At 42.3% G+C, this 18,411-nt stretch overlaps 1 protein-coding gene across 4 annotated transcripts in view; it reads right to left on the bottom strand.

The window, feature by feature from the left end:
• The window catches only part of ARHGAP10 (Rho GTPase activating protein 10), a 256,451-nt gene that overhangs the window by 170,869 nt on the left and 67,171 nt on the right, over positions 1-18,411 (bottom strand). For 3 of the 4 annotated variants that reach the window (XR_004968109.1, XM_036312231.1, XM_036312230.1), the window contains exons 2-3: positions 10,435-10,530; positions 10,300-10,361 (exon numbers count right to left, since the gene is read on the bottom strand). The exons of the other annotated variant lie outside the window; for it this stretch is intronic. Coding sequence is in view for 2 of the 3 variants with exons in the window: in XM_036312231.1 (XP_036168124.1) it covers positions 10,300-10,361; positions 10,435-10,530 (158 nt within the window). In the remaining variant the exon portion in view is untranslated. The remainder of the gene's footprint in view (positions 1-10,299; positions 10,362-10,434; positions 10,531-18,411) is intronic. 4 annotated transcript variants of the gene reach the window in all.

Genomic DNA, 18,411 nt, shown 5'->3' with positions numbered 1-18,411 from the left:
ATTATCTAGCAGACATACATATGCATAACTAAAGTAGGAACATTGAAGCTCTCCAAAAATCTTTTTTTAATCTTGTCATGGGAAAATGGCATTGCCGTGTAATCAGGCATGAACAACACAGGTAGGGGACATCTGTCCTTCTGGGCTACGAGGCACTTGAAATCCCTCCCTATGTTTGAGGGATTCTCCTTCCTAATGAGGCAGAAGCCACTACAAGAGGTGAAAAAGCCACACACTTGCTTTCCCGGAAGTCCTGCAGTGAGTGTTGACATCTGAGCAGACTTCCATTAATTACATGCTCCCACCCAAGATTTTGATTTGGAAGCTGGTGTGTCAAAAAACCAGTGACCAGAGAGTCTAGTGGGCGCTAGCCATTATGCCAGTTCCTAGAGGCAGCAGCTATACCAACAGCCACCAGGGGCTGCGGGGGTGTTGCTGGCGCAGGCTGTAGTGTTTACACCCAGTGGCAAAGTGGAGATTGTCTCCTCCAAGCCTAGGTCTGTGGCGTGATCTGAGACATCATTCTTGGTTCCCAAGAACCTTATGAAGACACTGCAATCTAACCAACATTCTTTAATAAATTAACTTCCTGAATAAAACAGCCAGTCCTTGCACATGAATATCTAGACTACTATAGGATATTTCAACCTTTTCAGAATCTTAATCTTATCAAAATGGTTCCAGTACTATCCTTCTTAATATTCCTACATAAGATTTTTTTTCCTGATTAAACTAACTTATTTTTACTTAATTAGATTACTCTCTATCCACACTCATCCTTTGCTACCTCTTTGTCCATCAAGCAGGTCTTTCCCTGTCCTGTGCCTTTCCCCATCAATCAGGACTCCAGTTTTAATAGGAAAATTTAAATGGACAATGAAGTCCTCCCACCTTTTTTTTTAGTGATTGAAATAAGATGAGAAAGAATAGAGTCAAAGATTCTGATATGACAAGAGTGTGAGAATGGACTAATAATACTCGCACACTACCTACTTAACACAATTAAGTAAAAAGAGGAAGGGGGTGTCACAGTAGAAGCAATTCTAATTTCCAAATAAAGAAATCCCTAGAGGATATTTTATTTTTAAGCAAGCTAACCTAATCCTCCTGATAGAAAAAAATAATGTAAAAATGAAATTAAGTTTTTGGTAATAGCTCAAACACACCAGCTAAGAACTAATGAGAATCTTAATGAACCCATCCCCAAAGTGCTAATTGGGACACGGGTACAGAGATGCTACAAATTAATTAACCTAAGTTTAAACCTAAAAATTAGAAGCCAATTAATATGAAATGGTTTCTTGAATGTCTGATTCTTTCAAAACCATGGCATCTCACTTAATGCCTAGGAACCATAACTTGTAAAATATATATTCCAAATTCACTAATTCAGTTACTACACTTCTGCTTTTCTTCAGACAGTCCAAGAATAAGATGTCCCCAATAACAGTTTACATCAACTTTCAATCCTAAATTCTGAATAGCTTAAAAGCTAACAAAACTAGAGGATTTGATCTAAAGTTCTGACCACTTCTGCTATCTGACTTTATTCCCGCAACATCTGACTATGACTTTTCTCTGGGGAGAAAAAAATAAGTGTATCACAGAAGTTTAAGATTCCCTTAATAAAAATATCTTTGGGTTTGTTTGAAGGGAAAAAAAAGAGTTTGCATCAATTTTGAAGAACATTAATCAAAAAAATAAAGTAGTCATTATATTTAGATTATTTACATCAAATAGACTCTTTTTATTATGCTTAGGAAAAAATGAAAACCTTCAAAACAAACTATTGGCTATATTAAGAATGAGTTAACCTAACCTAATAAGGATGTGCAGAGATTCATCCTTGATCTTCTTTCCATCCGTGTATGAGAGACAATACAGAACTAACTTCTATTTTTAAAACAAAATAAATACTTGGGCAGAACATTATGAGAAGGAATAAAAGCCCACAGAAGTAAATAAAAGATAAGCCTATCAAGACAGCTGTGAAAGTATCATGAGAGAATTTGCTATTTTGTTTTTTAGGCTTAAGTAAGAGAACATTTAAGTGAATGGTATAATTCAGTGGCATAGTAAAAAATGGAACCTACTGAATAATATAAGGCAATAAACTGTTGAATCAAGAAAATATGAGAGAGAGAGAGAGAGAGAGAGAGAGAGAGAGAGAGAGAGAGAGACTGTTCAGAAAAGAACATCTAGGCCTTTGACCAAGGACAAAGAGATCTCCAGCCCTTCTGTGTTGCCTGGGCTATTTGAGAGAGAAAAGGAAGGACATGGGATAGAAAGGCTCTTGCCTACTCATTCTCTCCCACTCAAACTGGACAAAAGCCTAACTCCTCACTATATCCTTATACTAGGCCTTCAAAAATATTTTTAGTAATGAAGTGGGAATCTCCTTTAAATTTCAATAACATAAAGAACAGAGTTTCCATACAAATGCAGCATTTCCTGCTGACAGTGGTAACAGTAACCAGGCAGCATTTCCTGCTGATGGAGATAACAGTAACCATAAATACCTACACTGAGTCTCCTGTATCCATTATCTCTGACTCAAAACAGTCAGTGTCTATACTAATCCAGGTCTCTCTAAAAAGCAGACACCAAGACAGGATTTAAAGTACAACAAATGTAATAGAGAAAAGAGGGAGGGAGCCAGGGAAGGCTGGAAGAGCTGTCAGACAGTGATGCAGGGCTGAGCCCAGGGGAAGGAGACAGGAGAGGAAGGCTGGATGGACCATGTTAGACTGAATGCAGTTCCAGGGAAAGTTTGGCAAGGCTCTCAGGGACTCCCTGAGCCCAGGCTGCCTGTCAGAGGATTCCAGAGTCCCCAGGAGTGAGCCAGGTTTACCACCCCTGCTGTGCTCACTGGCTGCAGACAGGCATAAACAGCATGGCCATGGCCTTGGCCTTCGCACTAATGCAGTGATGGAGCCACAGGGCAGCTGGGCCTGATGGTCAACTACGCTCTCTGTAGTTGGAGATCTGAGAGCAGCCTCATGGCTGCCAAAGTCCAATTCTTCCCATTGCATCATCACGGCCACTGGTATTCCTCCGGACCCCAGCACCCTTTTGGTACTGCGTTTCCTTAAATCTAACACGCCATTACATAATAGTAAAACACTCCATCATTTTATAGACTGTGAAGAAGAAATGCTAACGAAATCTTGATTTAGTATCTTTTTTTTTTAATTGATTTTTCACAGAGAGAAAGGGAGAGGGACAGAGAGCCAGAAACATCGATGAGAGAGAAACATCCATCAGCTGCCTCCTGCACACCCCAAACTGGGGATGTGCCCACAACCAAGGCACATGCCCCCGACCGGAACCGAACCTGGGACCCTTCAGTCCGCAGGCCAACGCTCTATCCACTGAGCCAAACTGGTTAGGGCTTGATTTAGTATCTTAACATTTGGAGCTTTTATATGTACTTAAAAAGCTCTTGGAGGGTTACATATTTTTACCATGTAACCCTCTTGTGCATGAGCAAAGAAGAAAACAAGCAGTATTTCTAAAACAACTTCAGAGTCCAACTCCTCTGAATCCCTTTTCCTTTCAGCCAGTAATACCTGGCTTTCCCCACCTATTTTTTTCCTCTGTGTCGTCAAAAATATTAGTGATGCAGTATTTCCTTAAGGAGTGCTCCACTGTGGTCTCCAGGATTTTCCTCCAAGACCATGGCACCCACTCGCTTGAGGCTGACATTAGCACTTCCTTGACCGAACCAGGTCTCACTGGCAGATCTTTAGACACCCACCAGGATTCATATTTCCTCTTTAACTGGTCCTTACATGGTTTGGTGACTAAAATATTGAGAGACTACAGTTGTCCAAACAGGCCAGGAGAAAATAGAACAAAATTCATGTTTCTTCATGACCGCTGCCTGGTGGATAGCAGCTATAAAGACACATCTCCATTCACCCATGCTTAAAGGTGGAGGAAAGGGCATTGACTCCTACAAGGAGCTAAAGGCAAGGAATAATGTCTTTGGGATCCCACAGCAGAAGATTTGATTTTTAGTCTCTATCACCAACTTATTTTGTGATGGAGATCAAATCATTCCACCTCACTTGTTCCAGTACTAGCTTGCTTGTTTGTTTGCCTAAGTCAAGTGGTTAAGTGTGAATTATCCTAAATTCTCTCTCAGCCCTTTGTTTTAAGAGCCAAGGCCACACCTCTGAGTACATCGTGACAGGATCTTAAGAATGATTTGAGATGCGCAGGCTAAGCCCACAGTTCTCTCATAAAACTGTACATTCAGCTGAACTGATTCCCACTAAGGGAACCACGTCTCTGGATCAGACAATGAAGCAAGCAGGCTGGTTACAGTCGGGTGTCCCTTGTTCTGTGGGCAGAGGAGGAAGAGTTCATGTCTACTCTTTGCTCTTTCATGCCAGCAGTCTGTTTAATCAGAAGAGCTAGCTGATTCCTCAGAAGCAGGGAACACGCCCCAGGATATTAAAATAGGAAACAGAAGTTTCAGTAGGGAAGTAGGATCTGGGATGACAAGGCTGTGTGAGGCCACAGATGATAGTGAGTCACCGAGCGAGAGCACTGAGTCAGAGGCACGGCCCCACACAAATGGGGTCCAAGGAGGAGCCCGGGCCTCCTGCGGAAGACATCCTCACTCACTTTAGAATTTTGATTTGAGTTAGTCAAGACCATGATGTCCATAGGATTCTGGGCCAGTCAAAACCCAACTCTCAAAAGGTACATTCTCAAAAAACAACACAGGTCTCATGTGTGACAATAACCTGGAGGCTGATGAACCGCGCCCCCCCCCCCCCCCCGAGTTTCTGACACAGTTGGTCTGGGTTGGGGCCCAAGAGTTTGCATTTCTAGCATGTTCCCAGGTGATACTGATGCTGATGGGTGAGGGGCCAAGCGTTGAGGACCACCGCCCCAGGGTGCACTATGGAAAGATTATCATGAAAATGTCTACCAAAGGATCAACGTGATTTAGTTCATTTTAACCAACATGCATTTTTCTAATAATATGATGAAACTTTTGAAAGTAAAAAAACACAAAAAGAATATTTGGGACAAAAACCAGTGTAAAAAACCCCCCAAAAGATATAGAAACCACTTAACGACATGACTATAAGATATCCGAGACAATGAGAGAAATGATGAGAAAGGAGTGAAGGAAATCAGACAAGGATTGAGGCAATGCTAGTGTCTTGCCTGGAACCATCTAAACTATTAACAAAAAGTGTTTGGTTCTCAGAAGCGTAGGGCCTTCCTTATCCAGGCATAAGCTCACGGCAAATCACCCAGCAAGCTTTCCCCAGCCCAGTGTTTTCACAAGAGTAGAATCTGCGGTGGGAAAAACAACATGGAATAAACAGAAGAGGGACTCCACCGCCTCCAGAGTCTGTGCAGGCAAAGGGTCATCTTGCTCAGGTGGGAAAGGGATGCAGCTGGTGGAAGAGACACCCCTCTCGCCTGCTTGCCAGCCCAGTGGCATGGGGAAGAGGGCACTTTTGTGCATCATCAGGCAAGCTAGACCTCCTCTCTCCTGTTATCCCCCTTTCCCAAAGTTTTCCTGGGCCTCTGGGCCTCGCATAACCCCCTGAAACTGAGCGGTCATGTTTCGGAGGACAAAACTAACCCCTATGATAAAAGGATACATGCAGAGAAGTAAATACAGGATGAAGCCCTTTTAAACACTACAGCACTATTTTAAAAGTCCTTAAATTCCTGGCCAGCAGCCTGCCTGGGATGAGGACACCCTGTCCTGCCTCACCAGAGAGAGCATCTCCGGAATGCTGGCGGAGACACCACGCAGCGGCTCCCTTCGACAACAGGCACAGAAGACTGCAGGGCAATGCTGGCCACTCACGGCACCCGGCTCCTCACTTTCACAGTCAAGGGTGGCAATATTTTCAGCGCAAACTACTTACTTGAAAACACTGTCCTGAAAAAAGACAACATTGGCCTTTTATGGGGCGAGGCACACCCAATTCATAGAAACTGGGCTTCTGTGCACGGAGGAAAAACTCTGGCTGGCTAGACGGGCCTTCTTTCCACTTCCCTTTCCAACACTTCAGTTAATAGCTACAGAGCTGGACACCAGTGGGGGGACAGGCAAACACACTCCTCCCTTTTCCAAAATCGATTTGTTTTCCCCAAGGAGGAAACTACTGCCTCACTTCCCTCTTTCCTTACCTGACTAACTCTGATTCACCTGTAAATGCAGCTCAGGAATGGTGTCTCCAATTTTAGAATATTTCTATCTCAATTTACAGCTGTCATTTCCCATTCCTTTTTAAATATGTGGCTATTTTAACATGCTGCTGGTTTGCAATATTTGAAGTAAAATAAGAGTTTTTAAAAGTTCGCAGAATGAACTGGCATCCACCTGTTTAAAGACCATCCTTACCGCCTTGTCACTGTGTTGGGGAGGTGAGAGCTGGTGAAATGATACAAAGGCCCTCCTTGGCATCTCTGTCCCCTGCACTCCAGCTCAAATACCACCTCTTCCAGACTGTCTTTCCTGAGCAGCAGGGGCTTAGCTGCTCCCCACTCCTTGCAGCCACACTCTATACCCCTGCTCCTGCACTTACTGTCATGTATTTTAATTAGCTTTGTACCAGTTAGTCTCCACAACAACACTGGACACTTCTTGAGAGAGGTATCTTTTCTTCTGCAAAAGTTTAAGGCTGGTGTCTAGCAAAGCATAACAAATTTTGTTCCCTAAGTATTCAAAGCAACTTAAAGGAACAAAGCTAGCCATAATAATTCCTTACAATTTACATGCTTAAAAAAAAAGTGATCAGTAACTATTAAGATTAGACAGAAACACCCAAATAACTTCACTAGAGGCCTGATGCACAAAATTCGTGCAACAATAAGCCTTCCTCCCCGCCCCCCCCCCCCCCCCCCCCCTCCGGCAGCCGGCACCTGCTTCCCTCTGGCACCCGGGACCTGGCTTCATCCGGAAGGTCTTCCGGGAGGATGTCCAGTCTAATTAGCATATTACGCTTTTATTATAGAAGATTATCACTGTTAATTCAGAAAATACTACCATAAAGGTCTTTTAAAGCTAATAAAGCACCAGGAATTCCTGTCAAGGGGGAAAAAAGGAGGAAGGACCTATAGATTAAAAGAGACTTAGAAACTTATCAATCAAATATATTGTGTTTGGATCCAGATTCAAACAAAACCACTATTAGGGGGGCTGGGGAAGGGGCAACAAAATGTGAATGAATATCAGAAAAATTTGAATACAGCCTAATTCTTTGTAATATTAATTGTTATCTGTTTTTAGGTAAGACAAGGATACTGTGGTTCAAAGAGTTATCTTTAAGAGCTACACACTAAGGTATTTATGGATGATACAGGGCTTTCAACCAAAATAATGGGGGTGGCAGTAAGAGGTACAGAAGAAACAAGATCGGTTGTGTGGCAATGGTTATTGAAGCTGGGTGATGAGTACGTGCAATTTAATTATATTTTTCTCTCTACCTTTCGTACACACTCAAAACTTTCCACTAAAACGTTAGAGGGGAAAAAAGATCATTCGATGCCCAGATGTCCTGTTAATTCTGTGGTTGGTCACAGCTGCCCCCACTGCTTGCTGGCTTTGAATATTTTCCTGCTATCCAGCAGGTATTACTGTTCCCACAGAGGGTTATAACCTCTCTGAGGTTCATGGCCTTATACGGACAACATCCTATTCTTACTTTTACCCTGCAGTGAAAGCCTAGCCCAGCCATCCTCCTCCTATCTAAGACAGATACCCTATCAACTCCCATCACAACTGAAGATTAAATCAATAAATCCCCTAACTCAGCTTGAGAACCATGCTATCTCTGTCAGACAGCCTGGAGCGAAGACCACGTTCTGGTTTTTTGACCTAGTCATTTCACCTCGGGAACATAAATCGGAAACAGAATATCAAGACAGGGAGCAGTGCCCTGACTGAGTGGCTGAGCTGGTGGAGTGTCATCCTGTACAATCAGGGGTGGGGAACGTCCAGCCCTCGGGCCATATAAGACCCTCCAAATCATTTGGCCTGGCCCTGCCAAGGCATTAGGGGTGAGTTAATTAAATGTTTGACCAAATACAGCAGGCTAATTTTTAAGCTGATAATTCTATATGGCCCATGAATGGATGCTATAAATATCCAAAGGCCCTTAGAAGAAAAAAGGTTCCCCATCCCTGCTATACACCAAAAGGTCGCAGATTCGATTCCCAGTCAGGGCACGTACCTACATTGTGGGTTCGATCCCAGGGTTCAATCCCTCATCAGGGCATGTACAGGAGGCAACTGATCAATGTTTCTCTCTCACATCGATATTTCCCTCCTTTCTCTCCCTTCCTCTCTCTCCAAAATCAATAAAAACATATCCTTAGGTGAGGATTTAAAAAAAGACTGACTGTGGTTACACAGTATTTCTGCAGAGCTAAAATTTAGCACCAATCTGACCAGTACTCTCTTCCCCCAGATACCTGGAGTTCTCTGTGCAAAGGCCTTCTCTCCCCACTCTAGGTGTAACAGTACCGGGCCCTACTCTCTGGCTACGTACTCTTCCTTATTAAGTTCTGTAGCACTTATCACTACCTGACAATGTATTATATGTTATTTTTTAATTATTATTATCACCTCCCCTTTCTAGAATGTAACCTCCCTGAGGGCAGGGACATGGCTTTGCCTCTGTGTTCAGATTTTAATCAGTCACTGGAACACAAAAGGCAAAAGGTGATCTGATACATATTTGCTGAAGGCTCAGGATCCCAGGAAAGTACAACTAAATATCAAAGAGAGTTGAGACAAAAGTCCACGGCTATTAACAAAGACTAAGAACATGCAGTTTCACCATCAGCCACACACTCACACCCACTTCATGTAGCAGAAAAGTGATGTCACAGTACTACTTTCATCCACTACCACATTTAAACTTGCCTAAACAGCTGGAAAATCAGTGACTACAGCATCACATAAATAATGGTTGAATATGTCAGTTTGTGCCAGAAAAACCTAAGAGGACCACAGTGCCTTCACAAGCCCTCTGAAAGCCTTAAAATATGGTGAGAATAGTATGTCCTATTCCAGTGCCAATTCTACTGTAAATTTTTGTGCAATGATTATCAGTCACTTGGTGGGAAATGCAACTTTTAAGAAAGATTAGCCGAAACCGGTTTGGCTCAGTGGATAGAGCGTTGGCCTGTGGACTGAAGGGTCCCGGGTTCGATTCCGGTCAAGGGCATGTACCTGGGTTGCGGGCACATTCCCAGTGGGAAATGTGCAGGAGGCAGCTGATCGATGTTTCTCTCTCATCGATGTTTCTAACTCTCTATCTCTCTCCCTTCCTCTCTGTATAAAAAATCAATAAAATATATTTAAAAAAAAAAAAGAAAGATTAAGTATTATTCAATACACTCAAACTGCATTGCTGGGCATAAATAAGATGATCCACTCAATGCACTCAGCATAGCATGATAGACATGGAGAGCACCCAATGAAGTGTAGCTATTATCATTACTGCTGGCATCACGATTCTCAAGGCAAAGTGGGGTCTTAAAGACTTCCAGGCCTGCCCTGGCTGGTTTGGCTCAGTGCATAGAGCGTCGGCCTGCGGACTCAAGGGTCCCAGGTTCAATTCTGGTCAAGGGCATGTACCTTGGTTGCAGGCACATACACAGTAGGGAGTGTGCGGGAGGCAGCTGATCGATGTTTCTCTCTCATCGATGTTTCTAGCTCTCTATCCCTCTCCCTTCCTCTCTGTAGAAAATCAATAAAATATATATTTAAAAAAAAAAAAAAAAGACTTCCAGGCCTGAGTTCCCTCCCTCTCCACACAGCCTAGAAATCGACAGATATAGCTCTAACATTGCCCTGCTGTCCTTGTGCTTCTACATAAGCTTTTCTGCTTTTATCTTTTTGATACATGCATGAGACTCAATTTAAATCAGGGGTAGGACACCTTTTTTCTGCCAAGGGCCATTTGGATCATTCACAGGCCATACAAATTTATCAACTTAAAAATTAGCCTGCTATATTTGGTCAAAGATTTAATTAACTCACCTCTAATAACTTGGCAGAGCCAGACCAAATGATTTCCCAGACCTTACACAGCCCGAGGGCCGGGCATTCCCCACCCCTGAATGTAAAATGCAAGTGCTGACGAAAATCTAGATGGAACTGATATAGTCTGACTATTTTACTGATAAAGAAACAGGTCCAGAAGTCCAGCAACTTATCTAAAATCTTGCCAAGGTCAGCACCACTGAGGAAATAGAAACCTGATTTCCCCTGCTCAAGTTAGATTTATTCATTTACATCCCACAACTCACCATGATTTCCCTCTGCTCTTCCAGGTTCTTCAAAAAGTTAGAAAATTCACGCAAGGAAGCATCTGTCAAGAGAAAGGAATCGTTATTTGGTGGACAAAGCAAAGGAGAGCAGACCAAACCCTCCCCTCCACATACCTATGCAGCGTTCATCATCGGTCTCCGCATCACCAATAAACTCAAACTTAAAGTCTCTGAGCGAGTGAGCAAACTTCCGCTGGGCTGCTGAAAGACCTAGGAAGAAAGATTTAATCATGACATGGGTCGTTTTTTGGGTTTTTGTGTGTTTGTTTTTTATATTTTATTGATTTTTTACAGAGAGGAAGGGAGAGGGATAGAGTGTTAGAAGCATCGATGAGAGAGAAACATCGATCAGCTGCCTCCTGCACACTCCCTACTGGGGATGTGCCCGCAACCATGGTACATGCCCTTGACTGGAATCGAACATGGGACCCTTCAGTCCTCAGGCCAACGCTCTATCCACTGAGCCAAACCAATCAGGGCTGGGTCCTCGTTTTATGTCAAGGCCTAGAAGATATTTATTCCTCGTCAGGTCAAGAGAGCTAGAGAGCTCTCCTCCAATCAATCTGGGAAGAGGCACAACCCAACTGCTTTGCCAAGGGGCCCAGCATCCCTGGTGCTCTCTCCAGCAGCTTCTGTCTTCCACTCTACATTCTGGCAGAGAGCAGGTGCTGGAGAAATGTTTATTCCACCCCCCAGTCTCTTCTTCCTCAGAGATCGGACTGCCTCACCTAGTTCCCTAAAACACTTTTCCTTTCTCTGCTTACTCAGGTCAGAGCTTGCCCAAATCAAAAGTGAGGACCGTGAACACACACCCCTGATAGTATCTCCCAGGGCTCCATGAGATCCGGCTGGCTACCAAGGTTTCAAATATAAGTGTCTGAAGTAAAGATTGGTAGTTACAAAATAGTTGGGGATGTAAAGTACAGAATAGGAAATACAGCCAATAATCTAATAATCTATATATATAAAAGCCAAGCGACTGGAACAGCAGAACACCCGGAACAACCAGAATGACTGGTCGCTATGACGCGCACTGCAGCGGCCAACCAACCCAATCGGGGCCCCGATCAGCCCCCCACAACCTCCCGCAGCACCCCCCACTCTGATGTGCAGCCCCTCCCACCAGCTGGCCTCGCCCCCAAGCAGCCCCCCCACTGCCTGATCGGGGGCAGAGCCAGTGGCCAACCTCCCACAGCCCCTCCCCCCCACCAGTCCAGCCCCAATCGGCCCCCATTGGGTAGGGCCTGCCAGACCCTACCCATGCACGAATTCGTGCACCGGGCCTCTAGTATTATAATAACTATGTATAGTGCCAGCTGAGTACTGGAAATATTGGGGTGAACACTTGGTAAAGTATATGGTTGTATAACCACTATGCTGCACACCTGAAACTAATACAAAATAATATTGAATATAAATTGCAATTGAAAAATTTAGAAACACACACACACACACACACACACACACACACACACACACACACGGGTCTCAAAAGCTTGATGTCAGCCAACCAGATGCACTTAACTGATTGTCAAACTCCAGGCAGAGAACCCAGAAGATGATGAAAGAGTTTTCACAGAAAACAGCCACAGGGAGGTAACTAAGGCCAAGCTTAAATGTCAGAAATAATTCATTCTGCAAAAGACTTATAGAGGTCCTCATCTTTTCTTACTGGAGATTAACGGAAAATAGTGGAAAACCTATTTCTAATCTAGGCTAATGTTTATTTTATGGGCCACATGTCATGCTAGGTAATATTTTTTTTTCTATCTCATTCAATACTCTTGAAAGATAATTAAAAATGATCTCCATTTTAAAATGCTGACTTAAAGCTCAGAGAAGTTATTTGCACAAAGTTGCACAGCTACTACGACAGCAAAGGCTTGATTCTACTCTAGGGCCATGTGTCCAAAACCCAGGCCCTGGCCAGGATACAATCCTACCTCTGGTCTAAAGCACTTTCTAAGAAGCTGCTCACTGACGCCTGCACTCCTTATGCCTCTGGTCTCAGTACAATGAGTACTGACAGACCGTGTTCAAATAAAACTTCATGTTAAGAAAATTAAAAAGTTGAAAAAATAAAATGCAATCCATTACTGCTGATCGGAATGCTATCTTGCAACAAATAAATATAGACAAGAAAGTGAAGCAAATAATGCAAAACACCAAGGGCAGTTTTTAATAAGATGGTAGGATAGTAAAAGCAAGTGTTCTTTTTAATGTTCTTCACTGTATTATAGCTAACAAACAAACAGTGAATGCTCACCAGCTCTTTCAGCTGTTGTCATAGTTTTGCTTTGTTTTTTAATTTTTCCTAATAGACTATGGCTTAGAGCAGTTTTAGGTTCACAGAAAAACTGGGCAGAGAGTATAGATTTTTCTTTGACCCGCGTCCCCTGCAGATGCACAGCCTCCTTCATTATCAACATCCCCCACTGTCATGATGTTTGAAACTTCATTCTTCCTCTAATTCATGTTTCTCTTGCTGTTCTCAAATTCTTTTTCCTCTTCAAAATAAATTTTTTTTAAAAACCAACATTGAAAAAGACTTTGATGTGAAAGGGAAAACCCTTGTAACTTTTAGAAGACACTATAGGATTGTATTCTTACCCTTGGAGTAGGGGAGAAAAGCACAACTATAATGTAAAAAGTGGTGGATTGCAAGCATGGTCACAACTCTTGCCCCTGCCTGCACGCACTTCTCTTTTCAAGGACACTCACAGCCTCGCCAACAAGTGGCAGGGTCTATGTCATGTCCCCACCCCTTGAATACCAGCAGGGTTTGTGGACAACAACGGAACGCAGTGAATGTGACATCTGCTATTTTGGAGCCTCCACTTCAAGAAGCTTGGTACACCTTTGCCCGATTCCATGTGAACAAGTCCAAGCTAACCTGCGGCTGATGAAAGACTTGTGGCTCAGTCACCCCGTTATCACCCCAGCAATCAGACAGCCAACCAGCAGAAGCAGAGCTTCCCTGCACAGGCAGGAGGCAGGCAGTCATTGCCTAGTGAGCCGAGTCCCAACTGAAATAAAGTTGTTTCAGCCATTAGGTTTTGGGGTGATCTGTCACAAAGCAATGGATAACTAATATAAAAAGATTATTAAAATTCGTCTCTGTTTAAGTTTTAAATATTTAAAAAGCATAAAAAAGGGAGGATAAGCACACAGAGAGAAGGTATAAATGACTGCTATACGGTAAGGCAGAACCAAGAAAAAATTGGGAAAAACACCTGAATCAGCCTTTCAGAAACATAAGTGAAAGAAATCCATATGGCCTATAACCACATGAAAAGGTGCTCAAACTCATTAGTGAGAATAAAAGTGAAAATTAAAACTTCAAGATACCTGGACACACCCATCAGACGGGCAAAAATTACTAAGTCTGGCAACGTCCAGGGTTGGTGTAATCCTGTACATGCAGCAACAGAAAGCCTCGCACACTGCTAGTGAGAGTAAAGACTGGTGTATTTACTTTGGAAGGAGTTTGGCATTGTCTAGTAAATTTGGTGATATCTTACAACCCAGAAGTTGTGTTCCTAGGTAAATTACATCAGACCTTATTACAATAACAGCCAAGCACTGGAAAAAAAGAACAAATACTGATCGACAGAACAAATAACTATGTTACAGTGTATTCATATACTATAGAGTAAAAACTAACTAAAAACTCACAGATCAACACAAAGGAACCTCAATTTGGAGAGAAAGAAGCAAGACACAGAAGAATACACATACCATGGATGTTTTATATAAAATTCAAAACAAGCCACACTAGACTACATGTTTGGGTTGCAAATATAGGTCACTAAATCCAGACCAGCAAAGGAATCCTTATCTCAAAAGTCACACAATGTTTATCTTACCACCAGGAGCCAGGGAGAGCAATGCAGTCCAAAAGCTACAAGGGGATTATAGCATTTTAGGTCATAACTGGTGGTGGGTCTGTGGATGTTTGCTTTGTCATTCTTCTTTAAAACATACGTTTGTTTCGTATACTTCTGAATTTTTGCCATAATTTTCACAATCACAATATAAAATTTTTTAAACCGTAAGGAAGTAAAGTCTAGCTATTTTAGGCCATTCAAAATTAACTCAGTTTCTATTGTAATCTAGACAAACATACACTTATTCTCTAAGCTCTAACCACTCTGGCCTGCTCTTGGCTCACACCTGCTGAACTCATTCCAGTCTGAGAGTCCTCAAACTTGGGCTCCCTCAAGTGCTCCTTCCCCACCCCCACTGTCACCTGGCAGGTCCTTCTCAACAAGGATGACTCAGCGAAGAATCCCCCTCCTCTCACCATCCTCTCTAAAATAATGAACCCCCTCTGCCCTAAGTCCCTCTCTAGTCCTTTGTTCTTTTATTTTCTTCATAGCACTTATTACCTAAAATTACCTTATTTCGCCAGTATTGATACTCATGGTGATCTATTTTCCACTCTAGAATATCGTGTCCCTGAAGCAGCAACTGATTGTGATATCTTACAACCCAGAAGATATCCCTGAAACAGGGACCACAATAGGATTTTTCTGTTTTAATTTATATCCGGCACCTATTTCCAAATATTAATAGAGTGGGCTTATTATTATCTAAATAACTTTGTATTATTCTAGCTTGCTAATGGGTGCTCTGCCAGTACTCAATAGGGTATGAAGCTGGTTCCATTTATGTTTATATATCTGTGTGTACTTATATGTTTATATTTACTTATATACATTGTATGCATGTATATATTAGTAGTTATATATATATTAGTAGGTAGATATATATTATATATATATATATATGATCATCAATGCTGGTATAAATTATATTTTCCCTCTGGAGCTGTTTCCTTTGACTATTTTATCCAAAATTCCAAGTCAGGATACTTTAAAGACCATGTTTCATATGATCAGGACAGGATGCCCTCCAGGAAGTTAAAACTTAAATACATCAATTTTCCAACATGTACTTCATCGTTCCTAATTTTGTAAGTTGAAATGTTTATGATAGCAGATTAAATTTGAGTTCATCTGCACAATTATTATATTTCTTTTAGCATGTTCTTATCTAACCTCTGCAGTATTATAATTACATCAATTTATTTTAGAATATACCATTTTCCTCACTCATTTTTCCTCTTTGTTGACTTCCTTCTGGTGTTATTAGAGCTTATTGTGCAAAATTTTTATTGTTTAAAAATTTGACCATACCAAACAAACTCCATTCCTTTTAAGAATCACAAACTTATCACCTTCCCATTACCTGGTACATTTTAAATTTACTTCTCCTCCCATGCAGTTTACACTTTTGCTTATATCTTCTGCCTTTCTAAACTAATATAAAATCATAAGACAGCTTACTAGATTTAGTACAGTTCTATGAAATAAGCACAATGATGCTTGTACAAAGGATAATGTTTTTTCTTTCCAATATAATTGCACATGAAACTCAACCAGTCTTAGTTCACTAGTTACAAAGACTGGAAAAGATAGTGAGGGGGCCCACTAGACAGAATTATCTTTATTGAGTGCTTACTCTATGCTAATTGACTTAAATATCATTTACTCTTTATAATCAGCCTGCAGGGTAAGTGCTGGTGCCACCTTATCGTAAGTAGGTTCAGAGGTAGATTAGTGACTTCATCAAGGTCACACACTTCTTTAGACTGCTGGTAGTAAGCCCTAGAGGTTCTCTCAAGCTTCCACAAATGTCCTTTCTACGACATCATTCCAGCTTTCAAGAGATTTAACATTTTCCCCAAATACTTTGCCCAGATCTCAACTAGTTATCTGAATGGCTCAAATGCAGAATTCTAACCAAATGGAAAACTCATATGCGTGGGCCTCCATGCCCCCATCCTCTAATTCCTGAGTTCTCCGAAGCAGCACTGCTCTTTGAAACACCTTCAAGGCTGATATGACGCCAGCTGGTGGACAAGGCCAAGCCTGAGTTGAGCACAAGAAGCTCAGCTAACGTAACAGATTTAATGTGATTTGTGCTATTCAAATGACCTGGCCACTTCAGAGTCTCCCACACTGGAATTTTTAGGCCCTCGATCTGTCAACAAATAGGAGAAAAAACACAAGCAAGGCCTTCCCAGGGACAGGAGCAAGCAGTCTGAGAGGTGAGGGTTTATATGGGAGACCTGCTGAGTTTGAGATGGAGGACACCACATGGAAAGATTCAAGCACAGCTTTAAGCCAGATTTGGAGAGCCTCCGGACACCGGCAGAGCTGCCTCGGATCACCCTTGATGATTTTCACACATGAAAATCATTTGTGGTAGCAAAGCCACCTATTAAGAGTTTTCAGTTAAGACCAGGAACTATCACACACGTAGAGGCACGTGGGGGTAAATGGAATACCTCTCCACTCAGGTTGCTCCACTCACGTTGAACTTCTAGGCAGCCTCCTGGGTGGGTTGGCCCCTGAGGGGACAAGCCTGGCCTGTCATCTCCTGCAACGTCCTACCCCATCAACCAAGCACTAATGGGGACCCAAGAAGATGCGGCATGTTCTTTCATTCGGGGCATGAACAGGAAAAAATGAAACCAGAAAATAAATAAGCCTTTCTCACTCATTAAATTTAAAATACGGGATTCTTCACAAACCACACTGGATTCTGAAACCTTTTTCTCAAACAGGCAAAGTACACCTAGAAGCGCACATTCCTTTGCATGTAGAGACCCAAATAACTAGATTATCAACTATGCAAAAGCTCTGCCAAGGTACCTCTGCCACCCGTTCTGCACATCAAAACATGTACCAGAATTCTTCCATGCTTTATTTAGAGAAAAGTAGGGTACGGACTCTAAGAACTTAATATCCTTCACGCCAGATTCGTGCCAAGGAAATAATACTGATGTTAATCCAAGTAACTTGGAAGGGAAACAAAATTCCTCTGGGACTGCAGACTGGTTCATATTTGGCCTCATGTTTTCCAGATTTACAAACCCAGCAGCTGTGCTTTACACAAGAACAGCATTGTGGCCTCTCTGCACACAAAAAAAAAAAAAAGAAAGAAAGAAAGTAAATAACTTACATTGTAGATTTTTAAAAGCTGTGCTAACATCTCACAAGCCTGAGATGCACTCACTGCTGGGCTAGTTGAGGCCTGAAGGGAAAATCACAGGCTGTTTGTTCTAGGAGCAGCTCATGGCCCTCAAGGTCTCTGGAACTGTTAGGTTAAAGCAAGCATGTCAAACTCGCGGCCCATGAGCCATATGCCTCATTTACTTGACCTGTGTTAGCCTTTGAGCTTGGGTTAAGGCTTTCCTGGCCCTACTTCTTCAAATACAGCCCAACCAAGGTGCCTGTAAAGTGAGTTCTTCTTAATCATAAGAATAAGCACTGTCTATCTGAATGGATGAATTTATGGGGTAAAAGGAATATAAGCTGAATCTGAGAAGGCTAACCCCATTTTGTAAAACTACTGTTTGGAATTCTCTGCTATTATTTAGACGGCCTCTTATTCTAAAAATAAATAAATAAATAACTTTGCTTTCTAGCCTGCTTTAGCCTGCCTGAATAATGAGGAAGATAAACTTAGCTGTCTGACCTCATAGGCTAGAGACTAGATATGCCCATACTCTCGATGCCATGCCAGGTGTATTTTTTAATTGGATAGAACTGTGTAGTTTTCAAGGCCACCAGCGAGATAACCACTAAGCACACATAGATGGGGCTGGATCTTTAATGAAAAGGGAAGTTCTGCTTGTAGCTCTGCTTAGAATTTGAACTCATTTTCTCTAAGCCCACCGCAGTAAATAAACTGACTCCAAACTCTCTGAGCACTTCTTGATTTATTCCGGTTCTCTGTAACAAATTCACAAAGACCCTCAAACCCCAAGCAAATGCATAAGCCTGGATGGATTTTGGGCTCTAGACCCAATATGGCACATAACCAACACCCAGATCCTGTTTACCAAAGCAGTCAATTAATTAAGAAGACCCCTTCAGAAATGCGTGCCCTGCAAGGAATCCCATGGGCAGGTCCACTCTGGAGAACACCAACCAACCTTCAGTCCACCTAATGCAGACGTCAGGTGCACTGTACACATTCAGCAAGGGAGGAATCTGCTCGGGCTAGATGCTGTGTAGAGAG

This window comes from Myotis myotis, unplaced genomic scaffold (assembly GCF_014108235.1).
Source record: "Myotis myotis isolate mMyoMyo1 unplaced genomic scaffold, mMyoMyo1.p scaffold_m19_p_6, whole genome shotgun sequence".
Taxonomy (NCBI): Eukaryota; Metazoa; Chordata; class Mammalia; order Chiroptera; family Vespertilionidae; genus Myotis; species Myotis myotis.
This window is presented reverse-complemented; position numbering and strand designations above follow the sequence as displayed.